Raw genomic sequence first — 20,086 nt, forward strand, 5'->3', positions numbered from 1 at the left:
TAAAGGCAGGCAGAGATGGTGGGCTTGGGTAGCCTTGTTCTCCCTCTGAGGAAAGCCTGGAGAACAACGGCCACACAGGGTAACACAAGAATTCACAAGCTCCAAGGCAGACAGTGGAATTAAAGAACACTAAATACATAAAAGCCATTCAGCTAATACAAAATGCATGCTGTGAGGCATTCACCCTGACAACTCAGCTCCCTCGGTGAAGGGCACACTCAGAAGCACAGCAAGTAGAAATCATCTCTGTCACTAACTGTCCTGAACTATCTGACCAGGCATAAATCCATGGGGCTGTTCAACAGCTTTGAAGCTGGAACAGTGATAAAGTTAAGACAAATCAGCCACTTACTTTCTTCTTCAGCTCTGCAGCTACTGCATCCAGCATTATCTTGTGATGAGCAAACACCAGGAATTTATTCTTCCCACTTTCCAGTAACTCCAGGATGTACTCTCTACATGAAAAAGGAAAAACACCAAAACACTATAAAATTATGTGCTGAGAGAATACAGACTTTGCTCACAACAAATTTTGGCTACTGCCCATCTATACACAAACACTAGGAAAGAGGCTAGCATAAAAAGCTGCAGTAAAGTGCAAGCAGAAAGTCAAGTCTTCTGTAGATTAAAATATAGAAAGGAAAATTCCCTCAGTTTTTCTTCACCACAGGCAGACATCTGCCTACATTATACTTGAGTTCAAAGAGAATCAGTTTATTATATCCTACTTGGAAGATGATATCCCAGGCCAATCGACTGAAGATAATCTATACTTAATTACAATCTCACTCACCCATCTGTATTTCTAACTTCTGCACAACCACAATACACTAAAGTAATCTGTACGCAGTTTCACTTCCTGGGTTTACTTGGGATTGTTTTTATATCAGAAGAAAACACCTCTAAACACACTGATCAGAAAAAAATACCTTTTCTTGCAAGGGTTCCCACTGACAATTTACTCCAGCTTAAATATCTAAATTTGTCAGCTATTTCTAGGAGTTATCCACATGCATATAGGCTAATGGCCAACGAGAGGCAACAAGGCTCCTTTTAAGTGACTTAAATGAAAACATCTAGCTTTTCCCATGGACTAGCAGCACAGCTACAGAACCCATTTCTGTGTAGTAACTTGTATTACAATCAGGTTAACTCAAGCCTGAGGAAAACCTATAAGCCCATACAGATGATGTAATTTTTTCTTTGGAACAGCAAAGTTGTTGAGAAGATCAGGAATACCAAGACCTTTGCTAAGTCAACACATCTAGGTCAGCTGCAACTGTCACAAAAGACCAAGAAGGATTTCCAGCACTGTATTAAGAGGGCAGACAACTTTGCAAGGTTCATAATATTCAGATCCCCATTACATGACAGTATTATTTTAACAAAGAAATCTGGGAGAGAAGTGGAACTACTGTATTTTAAAACAAATATCAAAGCAAACATTCAGAGTAGTAGGCAGATGCCAATCAACACATCAGTTATTTTATTTTGTATCTCATTCCCACATTCTATTTAACAAGTGGTAAGTCATTTCAGTGGAAGCAATGGAAGATAAGTCATTAAGGCTAAGACATGGGAAGTGCTGATGATCATAGGACAGTATCATTAGTTAGATGCAGCTTGTAGTAACTGATATTTTAAATGCTACTAAACCTTAGGAAAAAATTGACTACTTCCTCCTAGAGAGTCAAATAAAAGCACTTCATGGTTTTATATTCAGTTCACACTTGTAACTATAATAAAAACATTAAAGTCTTGTAACTGTTCACTAACAAAAGGAAGAAACTCTTTTACAGAAATGAATGCTGGGACTATGAAGTGTAGTTCTGTGCCAAACAAGCAAGTTTTGCAGCAAGGTCTGTGACTGTGAAATCACACAGTGCACATCAGTTGGTCCTTACATTCAGAGAGCTGTGGAAAGTAAATAATTTTCATATTATTACCATATTACTTATTATAAAGTTATGCTATGACCTAAAGCAACTCCTCTGCAGTCCCAGCAAAAAGGCTAAGGATGAAAAAGCGCAGAAAGAAATTACTTCGAGGGAAGAGAGAGTTAAAAGCACATATGTGGTACAAAAATTTTACTACTGAGGTCCTTCTTGAGCCCTGTGGAAGAGCCAAGAACCTCAGTAGGAGCTGTGAGATTCCTAAAGCACACTACAAGTAAAGCTAAGCCCATCTCATAAGCTTTTTGGGTCAGGATTCCTGCTGCAGCAGAACTGCAGCATTTGTTTTCTCAAATTCTGTTGATGCTTTTAGTTTCATTATTTCCCTGCTCCTTAAATTGAAAAAGGGTCCAGACCAGGGAATTTGATCCAAGTCCCAAAAACAAAGCCATTTTAAATGGTTCAAATGACAGTTTAGATTTGTATCTGGAATGAAATCAGAAGACTTATTCAGCCAAAGAACCCTAAGAGAAGAAAATGTTTAGTACATTGTAATTACAATCAAGTCTTTCTAGGCTGACTTGAGGCTATACTTCATGTCCCTGCACTGTTATCTCTCAGGCACTGTCTCCCTGTTCTCAGCAGAAAAGCACATTTTACTGGGCAAGAATGAGGCAGTGACACGGAGCTTACACGACTGAGCGGATTTTGGCTTCTGCTGTTCTGCTGAAGTAGACAAGAAGAGCTTCCTTCTCCTGTTGTTTCTGTAGAAGGAAGAGATAAACAAATCTGAGTCTCAAAAATGCCTCTTCTCCTTCTTGCTTACAAATCTGCTATTTCTGCTGCTGCCAACAAACACTTTGCTAGGAAAAAAAATCAGCCTAAAAAAGCACAACAATAGAGGCCTGGGAGGGAAGTCTCCTATTAGCCATTAGGTACAGCAGATACTCACACAGCCCTGACACCTCCCTCCCCACTTCCCACTGAACTCCTACCAGCTGGATGACAAGTGTATCACAAATGTAGTTGTAGTTGAGAAAGCGTGTCCCAACTAAAATGGCAAGGAAAAACCCCCAAGTTCTTACAGAACTGTATTAGCAGCCTAGGAGCCTACAACACGAATTTTCCACCCATACATGGAAAACAAACAAGAAAAGCAAAAATAGATCCTTTGCATTTTTGGCCACTGCTGTGTTCACAACACAAATAAGTCTACTTTTGTAGGCTGAATGAGATTACAATGCTAAACAGGAGAGTAAGTAGAGAGGCAGGAGATATAAAAGACAATTTAAAATTACTAGCAAGAGAGAAAAAAAGAGAGGAAATAGTATTTCACACAAAGGGACAAAGTTGACCACTTAGATCAAAAGCAAATCAAGCTGAGCTAGTTTTGATTGTGCTGTACACTCATTTAAAACTGTGCCTTCACAATAAAGGTGTGGCTCTGACCTTTGGAACTCAGGGTACTGCTTTTTCATTAAAAAGTTTTTTAAAATAGAAGTACCTGAAATAGCAATGGCTCATCGTGCAAATAAGTTTCTGACTTACACTTTCATATCCTTTGGCCATCTTCTTTGCTTCAGCTGCCAAGGCAGCTTTGGTCTTTGCACTAATGCCTTCAGGAGCCACCACAACCATTTTGCGTTGCTTTGCTGGAAGCTGGGAAAGCACATCTGACTTCAGACGTCGGATCATGATGGACTCCTCCAGCAAAATTTTCAGTTCAGTTAAGTTGGATGATCCAGAGTAGTCCCAACCCCATGGCATCTGGGAAAGATCAAAGCAGTTATCAGTCAAACCTGTAAGAGACTGCTCTGCACACAATCCAAAAGCAGAATAAATTTCCAGGGAATCTGGACAAGGCAAGAACTTGATGGTCAGAAGGAGATTTGACAAAAATTGCAGTAAGGTAGAAGCGTACAAACGAATCTATTCAACATGAAAAGGTTCCTTACAAGCTTCCCTTCTTCCTATCTACAGGAGCCCAGGGAGGAGCAGGGAAGCAGACTATGCAGAAAGGTGGCAGGAATCCTTTCTCCAGCCCTGTGTCCTGATACTCACTCTCACACAGCAAGGTGTTGCTGCTCTCTACTTGCAGCTTTGAGCAGGCCAAAAGAATTCACTGCAGTTCTGTGCAGGAACATTTACCTCAGCTTTAAGCAGAGAGACACAGGAAAATATTCTCTACCAGCACGAGGACAAACATCCTTAACCCAGATGCCTTCACAGAGTTGTTACACTTGTCTGACATGCTAGGTCAGAACTGCCTGTTCTCCACTGTGACCTGACTCCTGCTCTGCTTCCTGGCAAACTCTATTTCTGCCATTACTGTGTTTGGCTCAGACTCAAGCAAACCAGAAATAAACTGTGGCCCAAAAGACATTACTCCAAACATTGTCTCTTCAAAGCATCATCACTTCAAAGCTCTTCTGAACAAGCCATTCATTTACTCCTCCTTGAAGCACTCCGCTCTGAAGCTGGTCTATCCTCCAAGATCCTGTGTGCTGGCAATATACACCTGTTCACTTAATCTCAGCTCATCACTTCTCCTACCTGCAACCCCACAGCCTATCTTTTGTTCTCTGAGAAAGAAAAACAGTGGCATCAAAATTGGTACATTCCCCAAAAGAAGCATCTTTCAAACAAGTGTCTTTCAGAGAAGAGACCAATACAGTTTTAATGCGGAAGCAAGGAAAAAAAAGAGAAACCTTTCTGCTACAATTTCACAAATAGGCATAGGGAATTCAGCTACAGGAATACCAAAGACCAAGGTGGGGAGAGAGGTGACATCTTTCTCATAGCTCTAGTCCTAAATAATATTGGCAATGTCCAAAAATACAACCTCTGGTCTTGGAATAACAATCCAAAGTAAGCCGTACATATACCTTCCTGAAATGCATATAATGGATATGGGAAGAGTATAAGCACCTCAATCAGCTACATTAATTGATAAAATATACTTAACATTAAATATCTATATTGATTTTGTCTTCTCCAAGAGAAAACTGCTACAACACATAAATAAATGGAAGAGAAAGATTCACTGCATCCTCCATCCTCTCCTAGAATGCATGAGACAAAAAATAAATCATACTAGCCATAAGGTTAGTCATGCCACTTACTACTGACTGTATTAAGGGGTGGTGCTTGGATGAACAGGGATGAGAACATGCTGTGGGACAGGAAGAGGAGGAATGAAAGAGTTTATAGGCAAGTAAGACCTCTCTGGTATCCAAAAGTGAATGTTCTTACTTTAGGTTGAGATAAAACAATCTGCAATCCTATTGCCATATTGTACTGATGTGAACCATTAACTGACTTCAGATTCTGGTACTTAATGGCCATCATTAAACTCATCTGACTTAATCTATTCCTACAAATTATGGCACCATCTGATTAGCTACAGTTGGTTCATTAAAGCAGGAAACAATTCAAACCCTTAATACATAGCCAGTTTGAATTCTACAGAATTAAAACTTTGGCTCTGACAACCCAGTGGTATAGGGCTAGAGTTAATAAACCCACCTGGATCTCAGCCAGCCCCTCAAGAAACCAACATGGGTATCACTGCTCTGCTTCCCTGAAACCAAGAGTGCACCACAGACGCATCTCTCAGGTGCATGGAAAGCTAGCTCAAGTCTCCCTGGGTTTGTTAGCTTTAGGTATTCTGCATGAAAACTGACACTGCTGAGCCAGTCTTTATGCTCCCTTTCTGCATTTCTCAAGCTCCATGGCCCAGCAGAGCAGATGGACAGAACCAAGAAGGACCCCCTGGCGCTGTGCCCAGCCTCCAAAGCCCCACTGCCCACACTGCTCAGTGCACTGGAAGGTGAGTAGGAAGGACCAACATGATTAGGCTGCTCAGCAAGGCCTGCTGTGGGGCCTGGATATCCCCTGGGCTACCTCTTTCCCCTTAAAAGCCCATGTTTTCCCACTTTCTACCTCCATAACAAGCAAGTATACATATGCTTTGTGTCCACATAGCCAAACTGATTTCAGAAGAGCAGCATGCTCATAAGGCAAAGCACAAGGCACACACAGAGCCAAGACACCATCTACTGTCATGTTAAAAAGCACACACAGGCAGAGTCCCCACAGCATGGTTAAGTTATATGTCGCTTATGGTGCTGGAACAATTTGCAAACAAGGAAATATTCTAGCTCTGTGCTGCACCTAGCTAGTTATAAAGAGATAATTGCTTTTGGAATTATTAAAATTTACTTTGGTATACTCTATTGTGGAAAAGAGAGAAAAAAGAGGGACATTTATTTTGCCAAAATACACATCTGGCTTTGATCCATAATACTCCAGAACACATGCTTCCAACTGTGATTTTCTTACCAAAGTGTTACAGCATCTTACATGAGTCAGTAAACTTATTACAGTGTTAGCAGAAGCTGCCAAACTCTTACAAATTCAGAGCATGTGCTCAGATAGAAATTACTTAATATTTGCCAACATCAGCCAATTTGAAAAATGAATTCACAGCATGTATTTTGGGAAACAGTCTTGGGACATCTTGTAAACAACGGGTGACATTTCACTTGCTGTATTTTTAAAAGTACAGATGCTGGGAGGTTGAATTAATACTTATAAACTTCTATAACTTTTGTAATCAGATCTGCCAGATATTTGCAATTTTCTGTCATAAAATCTTGAAACAGAAACTAGTCAGACTTTACTTTTAAATTGAATGGATCAGGTTTGCCAATTTTTCTTTAATCTTATAGTGCAATTGGATTTATTATTAATACCAAAACATTTTTACATAACACCCTTCATCCTTACACGTCTTCAAAAGCCTTGCAAAGCCTTTCTGTGCAATTATATCTCCACTCATAATGCTGCCAATTTTAGGACAGAAAGCACAATTTATTTGAGTATTGACAGCAGAAGTACCACAACAGTTCTTCAGAGAAGATGCAGCTCCTAACACAGTCTCATGTTAGAGCTACAGCACCAAATGTCAGGGATATTCCACAGTCATGAAGGAACCAACTACAATCACCTTTTAAATTTTTTCATTGTGAAGTAGATCTGTCGCAATCCATATTCAGAAGTTCCATATTTGTCTCTAATGCTATCTACATCTCTTCATTTCCAGCAGCCCCACTTCTCCAAACAACCAAATTCCTCCTAAGTTCATGCTATCATTTACTGACATTAACTGCAACAAAATGTCCCAGGTGAGCATGGAGAAGACCAACAGTGTTCAACTGTCTAGGAGAGGCAGGTCAAACACAGAAAGAAAATTGTACTAGAAATCCTGACGAGGTTTTGAAGGGAAGCTGATATAGACTGTGACCTCCATGCTGAGTTTCACTGAAGGTTGAGAAGTCATTTACACTGGACACACAATTATAACCTGGATCCTGTAAAACAATTTTATTTTCTTTCATCCAAGGTCCATCTGCCTCGTAATTGAAATGACAGCTACTTGTACAGAACTTTACCCTTAACAGGGCTTATCAAACTCCAAACCTGCTTAGACTCACATGCTGCGAATGAACTTTCCTTTTTACTGCAGAAAACCAAGATTAAAATGTATTTCTTCATTTTCCTCTAGGAACCATCCTGAAAGGAATGCTCAGGAAGGAATCTTTCAGTTTGAAAGATAATGAAGCTTACCAGAAGATGTGGCCTCTCCCTCCATATGATTCCTACTATGGATGGAGACCAGGACTGATGATCTGTGATTCTGCATGCTAATGACCTTTCTCTCATCAATGGCACCAGCACCTGACTACCAAAGCCAGTTAAGTGCTCCTCTCACTTGCACACTTGCACATACACAGAACAGCACTACACTGGCTATGAAAGCAAGTGGGAATTCAGATCTAGGAAAAAGGGGATTCAAGAATTTTATATGAGACTGCAGTAACAATCTTCTTGGTGGAAACTTGGTATATGTTAGCTACCCCAAACAGAAAAGAAAAACACAAAAGCCCTACAAATAGCTGTAACTATTTTTATGGCATACACTGATGATGTTCAGCTCTTCAGTAAATATTTTTGAACACTGAAATGGTCCTTTGGTGTTTCCAAGTACTTTGTTGAACATTATGAATTAGAGCTGTAGGGAGATTTGAGTCCCTCTTTTGTGTCTATGCAAGCAGCACAGAAGATCCTAGAGCCTCTGTCTACAAGCTGCAGCAGCAACAACTCTTCTCTTAGCAGTGTGTGTTCCAACACACACAACAGCCCTAGGGATGTAAAATCCACATACAGGTGAGTTACCCATACCTTGGTAGCAAGGCAGACATTTGCTATCATGGCTGCAAATGCTGGCTTCAAGCAAAACCAAATTCTTGCAGTGGTTGGACTCAGTAACTCCGTGGAAACAACTGCTGAGCAGCTGGCAGAGGAGTTATTTTCAAAATATGCTGAGGATTGCATTCATTTTCTAAATTAGAAGAGGGTGGAATACATAGATATAGTCTGTAAGCCTTCCATTTTTTACTTACCTGGAGGTATAAAATCCAAAACCCCAAGTAATGAAGTCCTTTATCAAACAGTGACTAAGACTAGGAACTAGGTTTTTTTGTTTTCTCTTTTTAATTTTTTTAAAATCAATTAGCCTAAATCTGCAGCTGCTTAAAGGCCCCTTAGTTACTCTGCCCCTTTTAAAAACTTGGGGGGGGAAGATCTGATAAGAATAGGCTCTTTTCACCAGTTATGGCCACATTTGCTCGGGGATTTTTTTTTCCCCCATTTTTATTTCTGTGGCTTTCAAGGCAAGAAACACTACTGCCTTCACATCTCAGTAGTCTTCATCTTCACAGGCCCACCACTGCAGTACCTACACTTCCTCAGCTTACAAACTTTCAAAGTGTTACTTTGCAGAGAAACTTTCTCAAGAAAAGATGTAATACCGTGCAGAAAGAAGAAAGAAAAAGCCTCCACATTTTGCAACAGGCCAGTGCTGTGTGCAGAGTGCCACGTGGCCCTTTGCCAGGGCAGTACCTTCCTGGCGTCGCAGTAGCGCAGGCCGAAGGAGTGGAAGAGCGGGAAGAAGCCGGGCTGCACGGCGGCGATCTGCGTGTACAGCTCCGCGGGCCGCGACATGGCCGGCGTTCCCGAGAGCAGGATCACCCTCCTGGCAGCCTGGGAAAAACAAGCAGGGCATCGTTACCATGCAGCTTACAACTGCAGAACACAGGAAGTCACCACAGTCCTGAAAGAAAATCCCAGACCCCCCATTCAAGTACCCTAAATGGAAGAGTGCTTCACCTTCACCTATCGCTGCCTGAAGACATTCAAGACCAGTACTTCAAACTTCCAGGGACACACAGTTTCTTAATACCCATCCCCATGCTCTAAGAGAAGGGTACATCCATTTTCACCACAGTACTTTCTGAATCAGCATTTACCCACTAGACACATCTTATGGCTGGCTCAGCTTTTCATTTGGCATCAGCTAACCCAGGAAAATGACACACCCTCGCAGGTACGTCCCCACCTCCAAAATAAATTCTCTCATAATAAACCTGCCACAGCAAGCTACAAGCAGACTGTCTTTCTCACAAAAGCAGAAGAGATACAAAGAAGAAGGATTTTTTTCTTACTTCATTTTTTTTTTTTTAATTATACAAGCAAGGAGAGAAAAATTATGTCAGAAGAAGATCTGACAGCCAATGGTGAGTACAGGCACATCTGGCTGGATGCTAGACCATGAGAGAATAAATACAAATCATGGAAGAAGATTGTAAAATGTGTTGTAGAGGAGACAGGAAGAAGACAGAAAGCCTCCATCTAAAGTAGGTGCTCCCAAGAAGAAGGGGCAAAAATTACACTTTAAAGTTTCCAAGATACACTTCTACCTTCATACCACCACTATTACCTAATTCTATTATAAGATAAAAGCTATGAATTTCTACTGCTGTAAATTCACATATTATAGTTAAATTACACGTGCCTTGCAATTTCCTACATGGTTTAATGCAGGTTCATTTAAATAACAAAGAGATTGTTGAGTGACATCTGTACCAACAGCTCATTCAGATTTAAATGAAAAAGAAAATTAAATTCTTTTATCATTTCACTGAGATCAACAAGTCATCCAGATCTATTCAGCTGTTTCATCCACTTACCAACCAAATCTGGTGGAAAAAGAGTTCCGGAAATTAATTCAAGACTCTATCAGCTATTTATATACAGGTTGTGATCAAGGTGGGACTTGCCTTCTCCAATAATCCCTACTAAAACAGATCAGAGGGAAATGTGATCACCACCAGGATCAGACAATTCCCATGAACATTTAAAAAAGCAGATTAGTTACTGAACTAAGCAAGAGGAGAGGTCAAACCTTTGAGCATGTCAGCAGGTGAGAGTTTGAACAAGACAGAGGTGCTGATGCTACTCAAAAGAGGAAGGAGTCACAGAGACCAGAAATACCATATCCCATGAGGAAACTGATCAAGCAGAAATTAGGTCCTTTTTTAAAATTAAGGTAACACTAGAGAGCAACTGAACAGAACCTAGACAGTATCTGACACCTAGCAGAAACCTTTGAGGAAGAAACTGACACTACCCTGAGAAACCTGCTAAAAAGCAAGACAAGTAAGTCCCACAAGTGCAAGAAACCTCCAAATTAAATTTGTTCCTCATGGACCAACAGAAGGTAACTGCCAGAAAAAGTGAAACATGAAGGCAAAGGAAAAAGGAAATACGGGATGACAGACATCTCATGTAAGAAAACTCTGGACCAAGCTAAAGCAAGAACACACTCAAAGCAGATGACGGACATAATAAATGCAACATAAACCCAACTGTGTTGAAAGGGTTTATGCCATTCTCAAGGCTCTTGCTTCTCAGAGGGTGTTCCCTGGGAGCTGCACAAGAAGAGGTTGGAACACTAATTCCCCAGTACTTAAAACAATTATTCAGGCTCCTTCCCCAGTCCCTAAATAGGTGTCAAAAGAGAGGATGATGAAGTTACAGGTTATTTGAATTCTAAACTTGTCCAGCTGCTGTTTTGCCGTGTGTAACTTATTTCTGAACAGAGAGGGTATGCACCCATTGCAAGCTCTTACCAAGAGCTGCGACATGTCTTCTAATGACCATGTAAAGCAAACTGAAAAGTAGAAAAAATCAATAAAAACAACAACAACAAAACCAACCAACCAAACATACCCCCAAAGATACTAACTCTACAAGAGCTGTGAAGAACTTCAGAAATTAATTCCAGAATATTTCATGGAACATAGGTGGTCTAACTCATTATCCCAAAGGTCCCTTTCAGTTTTAAAACCTGTGACAGATGGAGCTCAAGAAAGAACAGAAGGAAAAGAAAAACCCTAGGACGACAAATTTCCAAGTGTTGAAGGCTGACTTAAATTCTGGATGAAAGAAATGGCTTTGATTCCCATTTCTTTTTCTAGTGGCAATTCATTTTGAATAGATGCCAATAAAGATTTGCTCCTGCAGAGAAGTCGCTACTGATCACTGCTTAATTCTTGTTTCCTGCTGAACCTTCTGTGCTGCCAAGAGTGAGCATGTAGCCTCTTTCTTCAAAGGTCTGTAACAATAATATGGAACAATGCCACAGAAAATAAGATTGCAGGGGCCAGAAAGGACTTTCTAGCAAAATCAGATCTTGTAATCAATTGATACATATTTCCACACAGATGAACTAACATTAGCTGCTCAGCTGCATTTAGGCATGAAGTTCACAGAGCTCGTGGAGACCTGGTCTCAAGTTCTCATTTACTAAGTAGCCTAAGACAAATGTGGCTTTGTAGCATTACAAAATACACCAGCAAGAATTAATTCCACAGCTGTAAAAACATTTACAAAAGTCATTTCTGAAAGTCAAAGAATAATTGATGAAATTATGGCACTTACTATAGAGGTCAAGACCCAGCAACCAACGATTGAAAGGGGAGTAGGCAGGCAGAGAGGTTATGTGACAGACAAATAATTGAACAGACAAAGAGCCTCATTAGCATACAATGACTGTCTCTGTGTTAAATGGATTTCCCAGCAGGAGCTCTGCCATATGCTATCAGACTGACATACTTTTTTAAATAAGTGTGGCTGGTTCTGGCTGTACTCGTGTCCCCAGTTTTTGCTTACTGTGTCATTTTAAACTGCTTAGCTTAAGAATAGCTTATCCTGCAAAATGAAAAATCTGAGAAGGACCATAATAAAATAATCACCTAATGAAATAGAAGATGAGGTAAAGGAGAAGAGTAGCAGCTGCTTTCAGGAGTTTGTTTCTCTACTTGGGCAAGAGATCAGGCTCCGCATTTTTTAAGATTAAATTACTAAAAAAATATATAAATACTTTTCCCTATTGTTAATTGACATCTAGACAGACAATGTGTGTCAAACAGCAGTGATAAGCTATGACTGAAACAAATTAAACTGCCTTCCTATTCCAAGAAGAAAAAAAATTTGGAAGGTAAGAGCAGATCTGAAGATGAAGCCCTGAGGGCCCACAGCTTCTTCAGTTTCAAGATGAGGCTCCTTCTCTCAGCAGGTGACAATAAGGAAAAGCTTATTTATCTAATCCATACAGATTTGTAGCACCTAAAGACAGCTGCTGTTGATTTCCTACCAGGAATAGAAATTTTTGTATTCCCTTCTCACCTTCTACCTTCAGCATGGACCTGTTTCTCTCCACTGTTTTCAAGTTGCTCTATAGCAGCAAGCATAAATGGTTTAGATTCCAGCCACACAGTGTATTTGGACTCCCACAACAAAACCAAAGACCTTTAACCCTGCAAACATCTGGATGTGTAGCAGACTATTAACTGGAACAGCAGCTCAATGGGAACAATCAAATTAGTAATATTATCCATGTGTTGGAGAGCAGTGCTCATAGAGACCACAAAGAGTACAGGAACATTTAATGCCACGGGAATTTTTGATTAGACAGTACCTTTTATTTATCAGTTTCCAGTGCAGTTCTTCACTACTTATTGTAATGCTCCCAAAAAACACATCCATTTTCCATTGGGACCTTCCCTAGTTTCCATGCCTTGCACTATTCCATGCAATTACAGAAGAAAAAAGACCATGCAGCACCTCAGCTGGTCAAAATAAGTAGAATCCTTTCCACTCTGGTCCCCAAGAGATCCTACTACAGATCAGTGAAAAACTTTTGTTTTGTTTGTTTCTTCTCCATCCACATCCCTGAGGCTTTGCTGGTTTAAGGACATTGGTAGTATGTATACTGCCTCTCCTGTGTCTATGTTCTGAGCCAGTCTAATCTTAGAAGCAAAAACCAAAATGCTTACAAAAAGTGTAACACTATTGACACTTTCTGCCTCTGAGGGAAGCAGATCCAGGGCAGAGGTGAAGGGAAAAACCAGTATTGTCACTATGCCTAGGAGAACTTAGTCCCAAACACGAGACTACAGAAAACAGCAAGATGACAAGCAGGTCCTATTACCAATTGACACAGCTTTGAGTTAGGGGGAAGGACATGCCAGGCCTAACGAGGCCTTTTGGTGACTCAACTACAGCCCAACAGTATGAAGCTATTCTCACTTTGATGTGCATGGAAACAAGACACAAAGATCACTTTGAACACAGCAACCTCTGGCCCCTGAGTATGTGAGAGCTGCTGCAGCTGGGGACAAATCTCAGGCAGCTGCTGGCACAGACCTGCTGGTGTGAAAGCCAGCTGACTTTGAAAGCAGCATTTCTGCAACATGACCAAACATCAAAGGACTGTTTTCTACTACAGCTTTCAATCCATCCTTCTCCATAATTCTGCAGGGATGCACACAGACTGTGCAAACTCTACCACCTCCTTTCACTGAGGCAGACAGAACATTCTCCCCCATGTACAAGCCTGCACACCCACAAGTTTGCACATGCACTGGAACATGAAGGGAATAAGATATATGGCCTAAACATCTTGCTGCTGCTATTTCACTCTATCTTACTGTTCCTCTCAAAGTTCTGTCCACTAACAGTAAATCTGGCATCACATGTCTATATATTCATTCTAAACTAATGACAACGTGGGGTGAGCCATGAGGCAGTGAGCACAGCCACTGCATACATTCATCCAGCCATTACAAAATTTCTTCCTTTGTCTCAAGCAAAACTTTTCTCAATCTCTGTCAGGGTAGCAGCCAAGTATGTCAGAAAAGATACTGAGTGGTGCACACACAAAATCTGCAGCTTTTGTTAATATTAAAAAGATGTCTAAAAATCCCCAATGGGCAAACTTAGGTGACATGTTTAATACATGGCTTTGGTTGACAATTCCATACCACACTTGCTCTGCAATATATACAAGAGAGCAGGAAAAGATGAATTATGACTGACTGGCTAAAAACACCATTTTGAAAACCTGTCAACATCAGACATAAAAACTAAAATAAGGCTTTAAATGCTGTAACAATGAGATAAAGATCTGAGAGGTGGAAATTCAATTTGGCTATCTAACAAGACAAATTAGAAACTAATATCCAAGGTATGTCATCTTTATTATCAATGTACCAATTTAATCCAATTATTGTGCAGTTCTGTATAAAACACTTGCAACAACTTATGTATTTCATTTATTACTCAACTGGAGAAGTCGAAAGTGCAAATTCTATCAAGATAGAAATTTTTTTCAGTTCCATCCATACTTAATTAATTTTTTTTATCTCCAAAACATTTTAACTTAGATCTGTCCAGTGTCATTATGGACTCATAAATCTTTGCAGCATGTAAGGGCCAAGGATCACATTTCTTAAGTAGGTTTCTTGTTTTTGGTCCCTAGAAGTCCATTCAAGTTTTATGCTTTTAGACATTGAGATCCTCATAGGAAATACCAGCAACTATGGCAATTTTGGATAGTTTAAAGTGGTATTATGCTAACAGTTAGAAGTGGCAATGCTCAGAAGGTAAACAAACAAGGCATGCATTAGCTCCAGAGCCTCTGGTTACAGCACTGGCACAGCTGCACACTGTAACCTTAAGGCAGGGACTGGGGTACTAGAAGCAGTTTACCTCTCAAGGACTTGCTTATACAGTTACACCTTTTTCTGCTCTCTTCTAAGAGCCCTACTGCTGCTCAAACCTTTTTAACATAAAGAAGGCAAGAATAAGAATATTATCTTCAGCAGCATGTTTAGCCACACCTCTTATTCAGTAATTTCAAGGTATCATGTAAAAGAATGAAAATACTCTAATTTCTATCCCACTGGCTACTTACTATAGGTATCACATAGTATAGTTGTTAAATTCAGTATTTAAGTGATGAAAGCTTCTGATATTTTGGCAGTTCTTTCAAATACAAAAATACTGGTGTGATGTGTTGTGCCAGGAGTGACCACAGCATCACTCACTAGGAGCTGAAGACACACCTGCCAAAGGGGATAGTTTTAGAGCAAAATGCCTATGTTGGAAAGCAAGAAAAATGGCTATTATTGCAAGTACTTCAGAAATTTTAGTCAGCAATCAGGCAAACAGAATTTACCTGAACATCTAACACAAAACATCTGGTACTGCATGCTCATTGCAGGTGAGATAATGCACCATGGTTCATATGAATATGAAACTCTTAATGCTTTCAGAAGACTGAAATTCAGTTTCAGAAGCATCAGCTCTCAATTCTTTAAGACCAGTGATGTGACAGCATAAAACTGTAAATTCTCAGGAAGTGCATACAGGCAATTAACCTCTGCCTAACAGCTACCATCTTTCACTCTCATATCTTGCAGCCTGAAAATAATTTTGACAAGCTGATCCCTACAAAGCTTCAAGTAGCAAAGGATGAGGCTGGTTTTTGAGCATTTTGCTCAAAATGATGGCGAATTTGTTATTTTCCACGATTTTCAGTCATACACCCTAATTACTGTATTTCAAACTGCTCACAGAATTGGACCTCCCACTTAAGCTTCCAAGCATTAAAAGCCTGAAGTGATTTGAAAACTAAGAGAAGAGTCAGGCCTTTAAGGAGAACAACCAAGTTATTCAAGGACAACCATCTTCAGCAAGCCATTAAGAATCTTGCATATTAAAGGTGGTTGCAATAAAGCCATCACAGATCAGATCTTCCCTTTATACATACTGTTGGTTAATTGCTGAAGAGGAACTGCATCTACCTTCTTCCAAAGTACAGACTCTGCAGTGTCTAGAAACTACCCGTAACTTAAATCTGTATCTGTTAGAGGCCACAAGGGTGAGTTTGAGTCTGTGATCCCAGGACAACAGGCAAATTTTAGAATTTACATTTCTCCTGGTATCTTATAATTGACTTCTGCCTCCCTTCTGTGGGCCACTTGTCCCACTAACCTCACATTCTGCCATTTCCCAGTGGCTCTGTACATGTAACCAGACACACAAATACATTGGAAGCCTGCAGTAACAGTCTAGAACCCTAAAACCAGGGAAGGGCCCTAGGCAATGCCAGTCTGACATGCAGCAGCAAGCTGTGTGCCAAGAAGTAACTGATAATGATTATTTTCATTTAACAAGCTATTTTGACACCACTATATTCTGTGTACTCTCCCTGAATACATCCAGTAAATTCTGACATTCCCTTCTCCCTGTCATGACAGAACCCATCAGTGGCAGTACCACAATTGTATCAAGCTTTTGAAGTTGTTTTGTTAGGTTTTACCATCTAATATTTGTATGGAACCAAGTGGTAAAGTCCAATTTCTGTTTTGGATCTACACTATTACCCAAATTTCCCCTAACACACAAAGAATTCAGCTGCTGTTTCCTAAACCTGGTAAGTGGAGCTACACTGCCCTGGGAGCCTGAGGTTAGCACTCAGAGCTTTGGCAGCCAGCAAACACACCTTGAGTAGAGGCATGGCAGCTTGGCAGCGTGCAGTTTTTGTGTTCTTCAGGAAATGAGATTCATCCTGAAACAAAACAAGCATGAAAGCAAAGTCAGTTCAGATCCATAGTCCAAATGGAGTCACAGAACAAATTCCCAGTATTCTCAGCTATCCAGCATTACAGGCCTTTCATTCAGGATATTTCAGGCATTGGAATAGTCACATCAAATTCTAAACAAAAAGACAGGATGCAGAGTAGCAGGCTTCCTGCACTCAAACCTGCAGCTGCAATCAAATGGAACAAAATCAAACCTTGCAGGCATGAATCATAAATGAACACCAAAAAAAAGTGAGCAGAGAGGGCTGGCGAGGGGAGGAGAAAGAGGAATATTATTTCCATAACTGATACTCATTTGCCCCTATGTATCTTTTAAATGCAGCAAACATAGGAGGCCTATACAGTTCCAGTTCCCTTAACAAGGGGTTAATGCAAATAAGGAAAAAAGAAATCTAATTAAGATCCAACTGTTCTGCTGATAGGGCTCACCAGGTGGGTAATAGTCTCCTACTTCAGACATCACCCTCAAATGGGCTTCACTTCTACTGCTATAGTAAGGCAGAATTTAAGGCGCAAAAAGCAGTTGGCACCCTCCAAGGGTATATTCTCATCTTTCCATGTGTGTGGAAACAAGCATGCAAAGACAATGTAACTGCTTAGCCTCTCAGGCACAGCCTTCTCCCTCACAAATAACAAATAAGCTACATTCATTTTCCCAGCTACCAAAAGAAGAGTGGAAGAAAAAGCAGGAAAGCTCAGCACTCAGTAGGACTACTCTCATCTGTAAAAACCCACCAAGGGTCCAAATTTGAACATACAAACACACAGAAAGAACATCTGCCAGTTCAGGGCTGGTTAAAAGTTCCAAGGCAGTAGCCTCAAGTCTACAAAAATAATAATCTGCATTTCCACCTTGACAGAATGTTTAGTCAGTGTGTGTAGGAGACAAAATATAAAAATGAAAAAGATCAGTTCTCCCATGAGTAGCTTGGTCTCCAAAGAACTCCATCTATTACCACATTCCCATCTGAAGCTGAGAAACAGAAAGATTAGTATGTTCCAATTGTCATGATCTTTGGGCAGGTGTGTGTGTGTGCTGAAAACCAGACTGTGAACATCAAATACTCATAGTAAGCTACATGTACACTTTTGCTCTCTATTGATCCAAGCTGGATTTGAAACACTAGATGTTTTGAATTTTTAGTAACTGAAATCCAGAAAAATTCCATTTACTGTGGCTCTATAAAAAGATAAAAACTGGAATTTGAAGTAATTTACAAAAGAAATGATACAAATGATCAAAGAAGGCTTAATGCAGATTGTCAGTGGAACACAAGCTAAGGAAGATGTTTTTGATGCTTTACCCACACACTTGATGTTGAAAGGTTATCTGCTTTACTGGATAAACACTAACACCACCCTGAAGTCCAAGACTTAAGAAGATACAATTCCATGACTACTGTATTGACACACCACATTAAACACTTTTCTCTCCAGCAGAGGACATGAGCAAGCACAATGAAATCAGAGAGGCATCATAACCAGTAAGTGAAAAGACAGCCTTAGGAATCACAAAGGAATTAAACTCTACTAGTTATTTCAACAGGTTTCAGAGAAACCTCATGCTTGTACTCATGAAGACAGCTGTGATCACAGCCACAATTACAAGATACTTTCAGTTCTAAATAAGGCCCACTTCACACTTCTTTGCTGTACAAAGGCTACCACACTTGCAGGCAGAATTCGAAGATTTTCATGTACCACTTACAACAATAACTACTTGGAATGTGCTCTTAAGTTGCTTGTCCATCCTGCTGAGGAGATCAAAACTGATGATGTTGATCAAGCTTCCTGTTAGGTTGTCTTTCCCACTCACTACGACATTGGTGCTTCCTGGACTCAAGGATGGAAGCCATCTGTGGAATGCCTGGAGGAAGAGGAAAGAAATTAATTGCATTCTGGTGCTTATCTTCTTTGTCAAGATCCCAAAGCACTACACAGAACATCCTCATGAATATTTAGAACATGGACCCATCCCATCCACCATCAGACATTGCTTTGGAGCACAGTAAGGGTAAGCAGCCTTCCCATGGCAACCTCCCTGGTAATGGGAACATCAAGAAAAAAACCCAGGCTACAAGGCAACATCTACTTTATACAGCAAGGAAAGCTCAAACCGTATTCCCTCGTAGTGGAAAAAAACCCAAAGCCAACAAACAAAAGACAAACAAACCAACCCCAGTAATACCCCAAAAAACCAAACAAAAATCTGATCTTTAGTGGAAATGTGCATAACCTCTTGAGAAAGGTACCTGCTATGCTCAGAGCCAGAGAATACTGTGACCATTGCTTACAGGGAAATTTAGTTTTCCCATTCAACAGAAACCTATAGCTGTGAAACACAGACTTCTAAGCAGTAAACATCTATGACTATAGCAATGTTTACTCCATGGTGAGGGTGAAGTACAACTCATCCAGATGAACAAAACCCTTCCACTACCTCCTCTTCTTAAAAAGTCCACGAAAAAACCCCCAAAGCCAAAAAATCAAAACCAAAATGAAAAGATCAAGTTGACAACACACCAGCTGCTCTATGACAGCAGCTGAAATTCATGTGGTAATTGTCATTTAATCAACCCCTTGAAATGCTCCACACACCAGAGCAAGATATCCTCCCCCAAACCCATCTGTTAGCCAGACCACCCACCATTTCCCTTGTAATTCTGTCCCCAGTGACACCAAGCTCTCTGCAACGTTTGAGTTCTGCTGATGTTGCTCTGCAGAAAACTGTCTGGGCCCATCAGGATCTGGTCCCTACAGACATGTAACCAAATGGTGATGAGAAATGGCATCTCTGTCTCTAGGAGCTTTGCCTGTTGAAATCCCCATACCACAATCATTCCTCTCCACTGCTCAGCAACCTCATGCAGCAGCAGTTAAAAGTGAGCTTCTCACATTTCTGAGTATGTGAGAAAGTAACAATGAACTATCCTTCTCCACTCACTGAAAGCACCACCAAATGAGTGAATGTGCAGGCAAGGTTAGATACCACCCAGAAAAGGATGTGCTTGACACCATGTCAGAATTTAGGACAAAGGTGGCAGCAAAAGGAAAGTACCTGGAAACTCCTACTGTACAGCCCTCTTCTTTTATAAAGGGCATGGGAATAATTTACAGCATAAAACTGATCCTGAATTTTTTACGGGGTGCTGACTTTAGTCCACAAGGAGTGCTATGAAACCACCCTATTAAATAATTAAGTTTCAATGCTGAACTCTAAATGCACAGGGGTACAACATTTCAGACCCAAGAGTACCTTGTCTCTTCCTATGGCACCTTGACTATAAAGTCACTCAGTGGCCTGAGCACAAAAAGCCAAAATACAACACTGATATCACTAAG

The 20,086-nt window shown here is 40.4% G+C and overlaps 1 protein-coding gene across 4 annotated transcripts in view; it reads right to left on the minus strand.

Moving 5' to 3' along the window:
* Window positions 1-20,086, minus strand: part of SMARCAL1 (SWI/SNF related, matrix associated, actin dependent regulator of chromatin, subfamily a like 1) — a 35,491-nt gene that overhangs the window by 3,219 nt on the left and 12,186 nt on the right. For all 4 annotated transcript variants that reach the window (XR_009275000.1, XM_058809534.1, XM_058809535.1 and 1 more), the window contains 6 exons: window positions 18,453-18,611; window positions 16,645-16,710; window positions 8,856-8,996; window positions 3,441-3,659; window positions 2,586-2,656; window positions 353-455 (listed from right to left, as the gene is read on the minus strand). Coding sequence is in view for 3 of the 4 variants with exons in the window: in XM_058809534.1 (XP_058665517.1) it covers window positions 353-455; window positions 2,586-2,656; window positions 3,441-3,659; window positions 8,856-8,996; window positions 16,645-16,710; window positions 18,453-18,611 (759 nt within the window). In the remaining variant the exon portion in view is untranslated. The remainder of the gene's footprint in view (window positions 1-352; window positions 456-2,585; window positions 2,657-3,440; window positions 3,660-8,855; window positions 8,997-16,644; window positions 16,711-18,452; window positions 18,612-20,086) is intronic.

The sequence above is a fragment of the Ammospiza caudacuta genome, chromosome 8 (genome assembly GCF_027887145.1).
Source record: "Ammospiza caudacuta isolate bAmmCau1 chromosome 8, bAmmCau1.pri, whole genome shotgun sequence".
In the NCBI taxonomy this organism is placed as follows: domain Eukaryota; kingdom Metazoa; phylum Chordata; class Aves; order Passeriformes; family Passerellidae; genus Ammospiza; species Ammospiza caudacuta.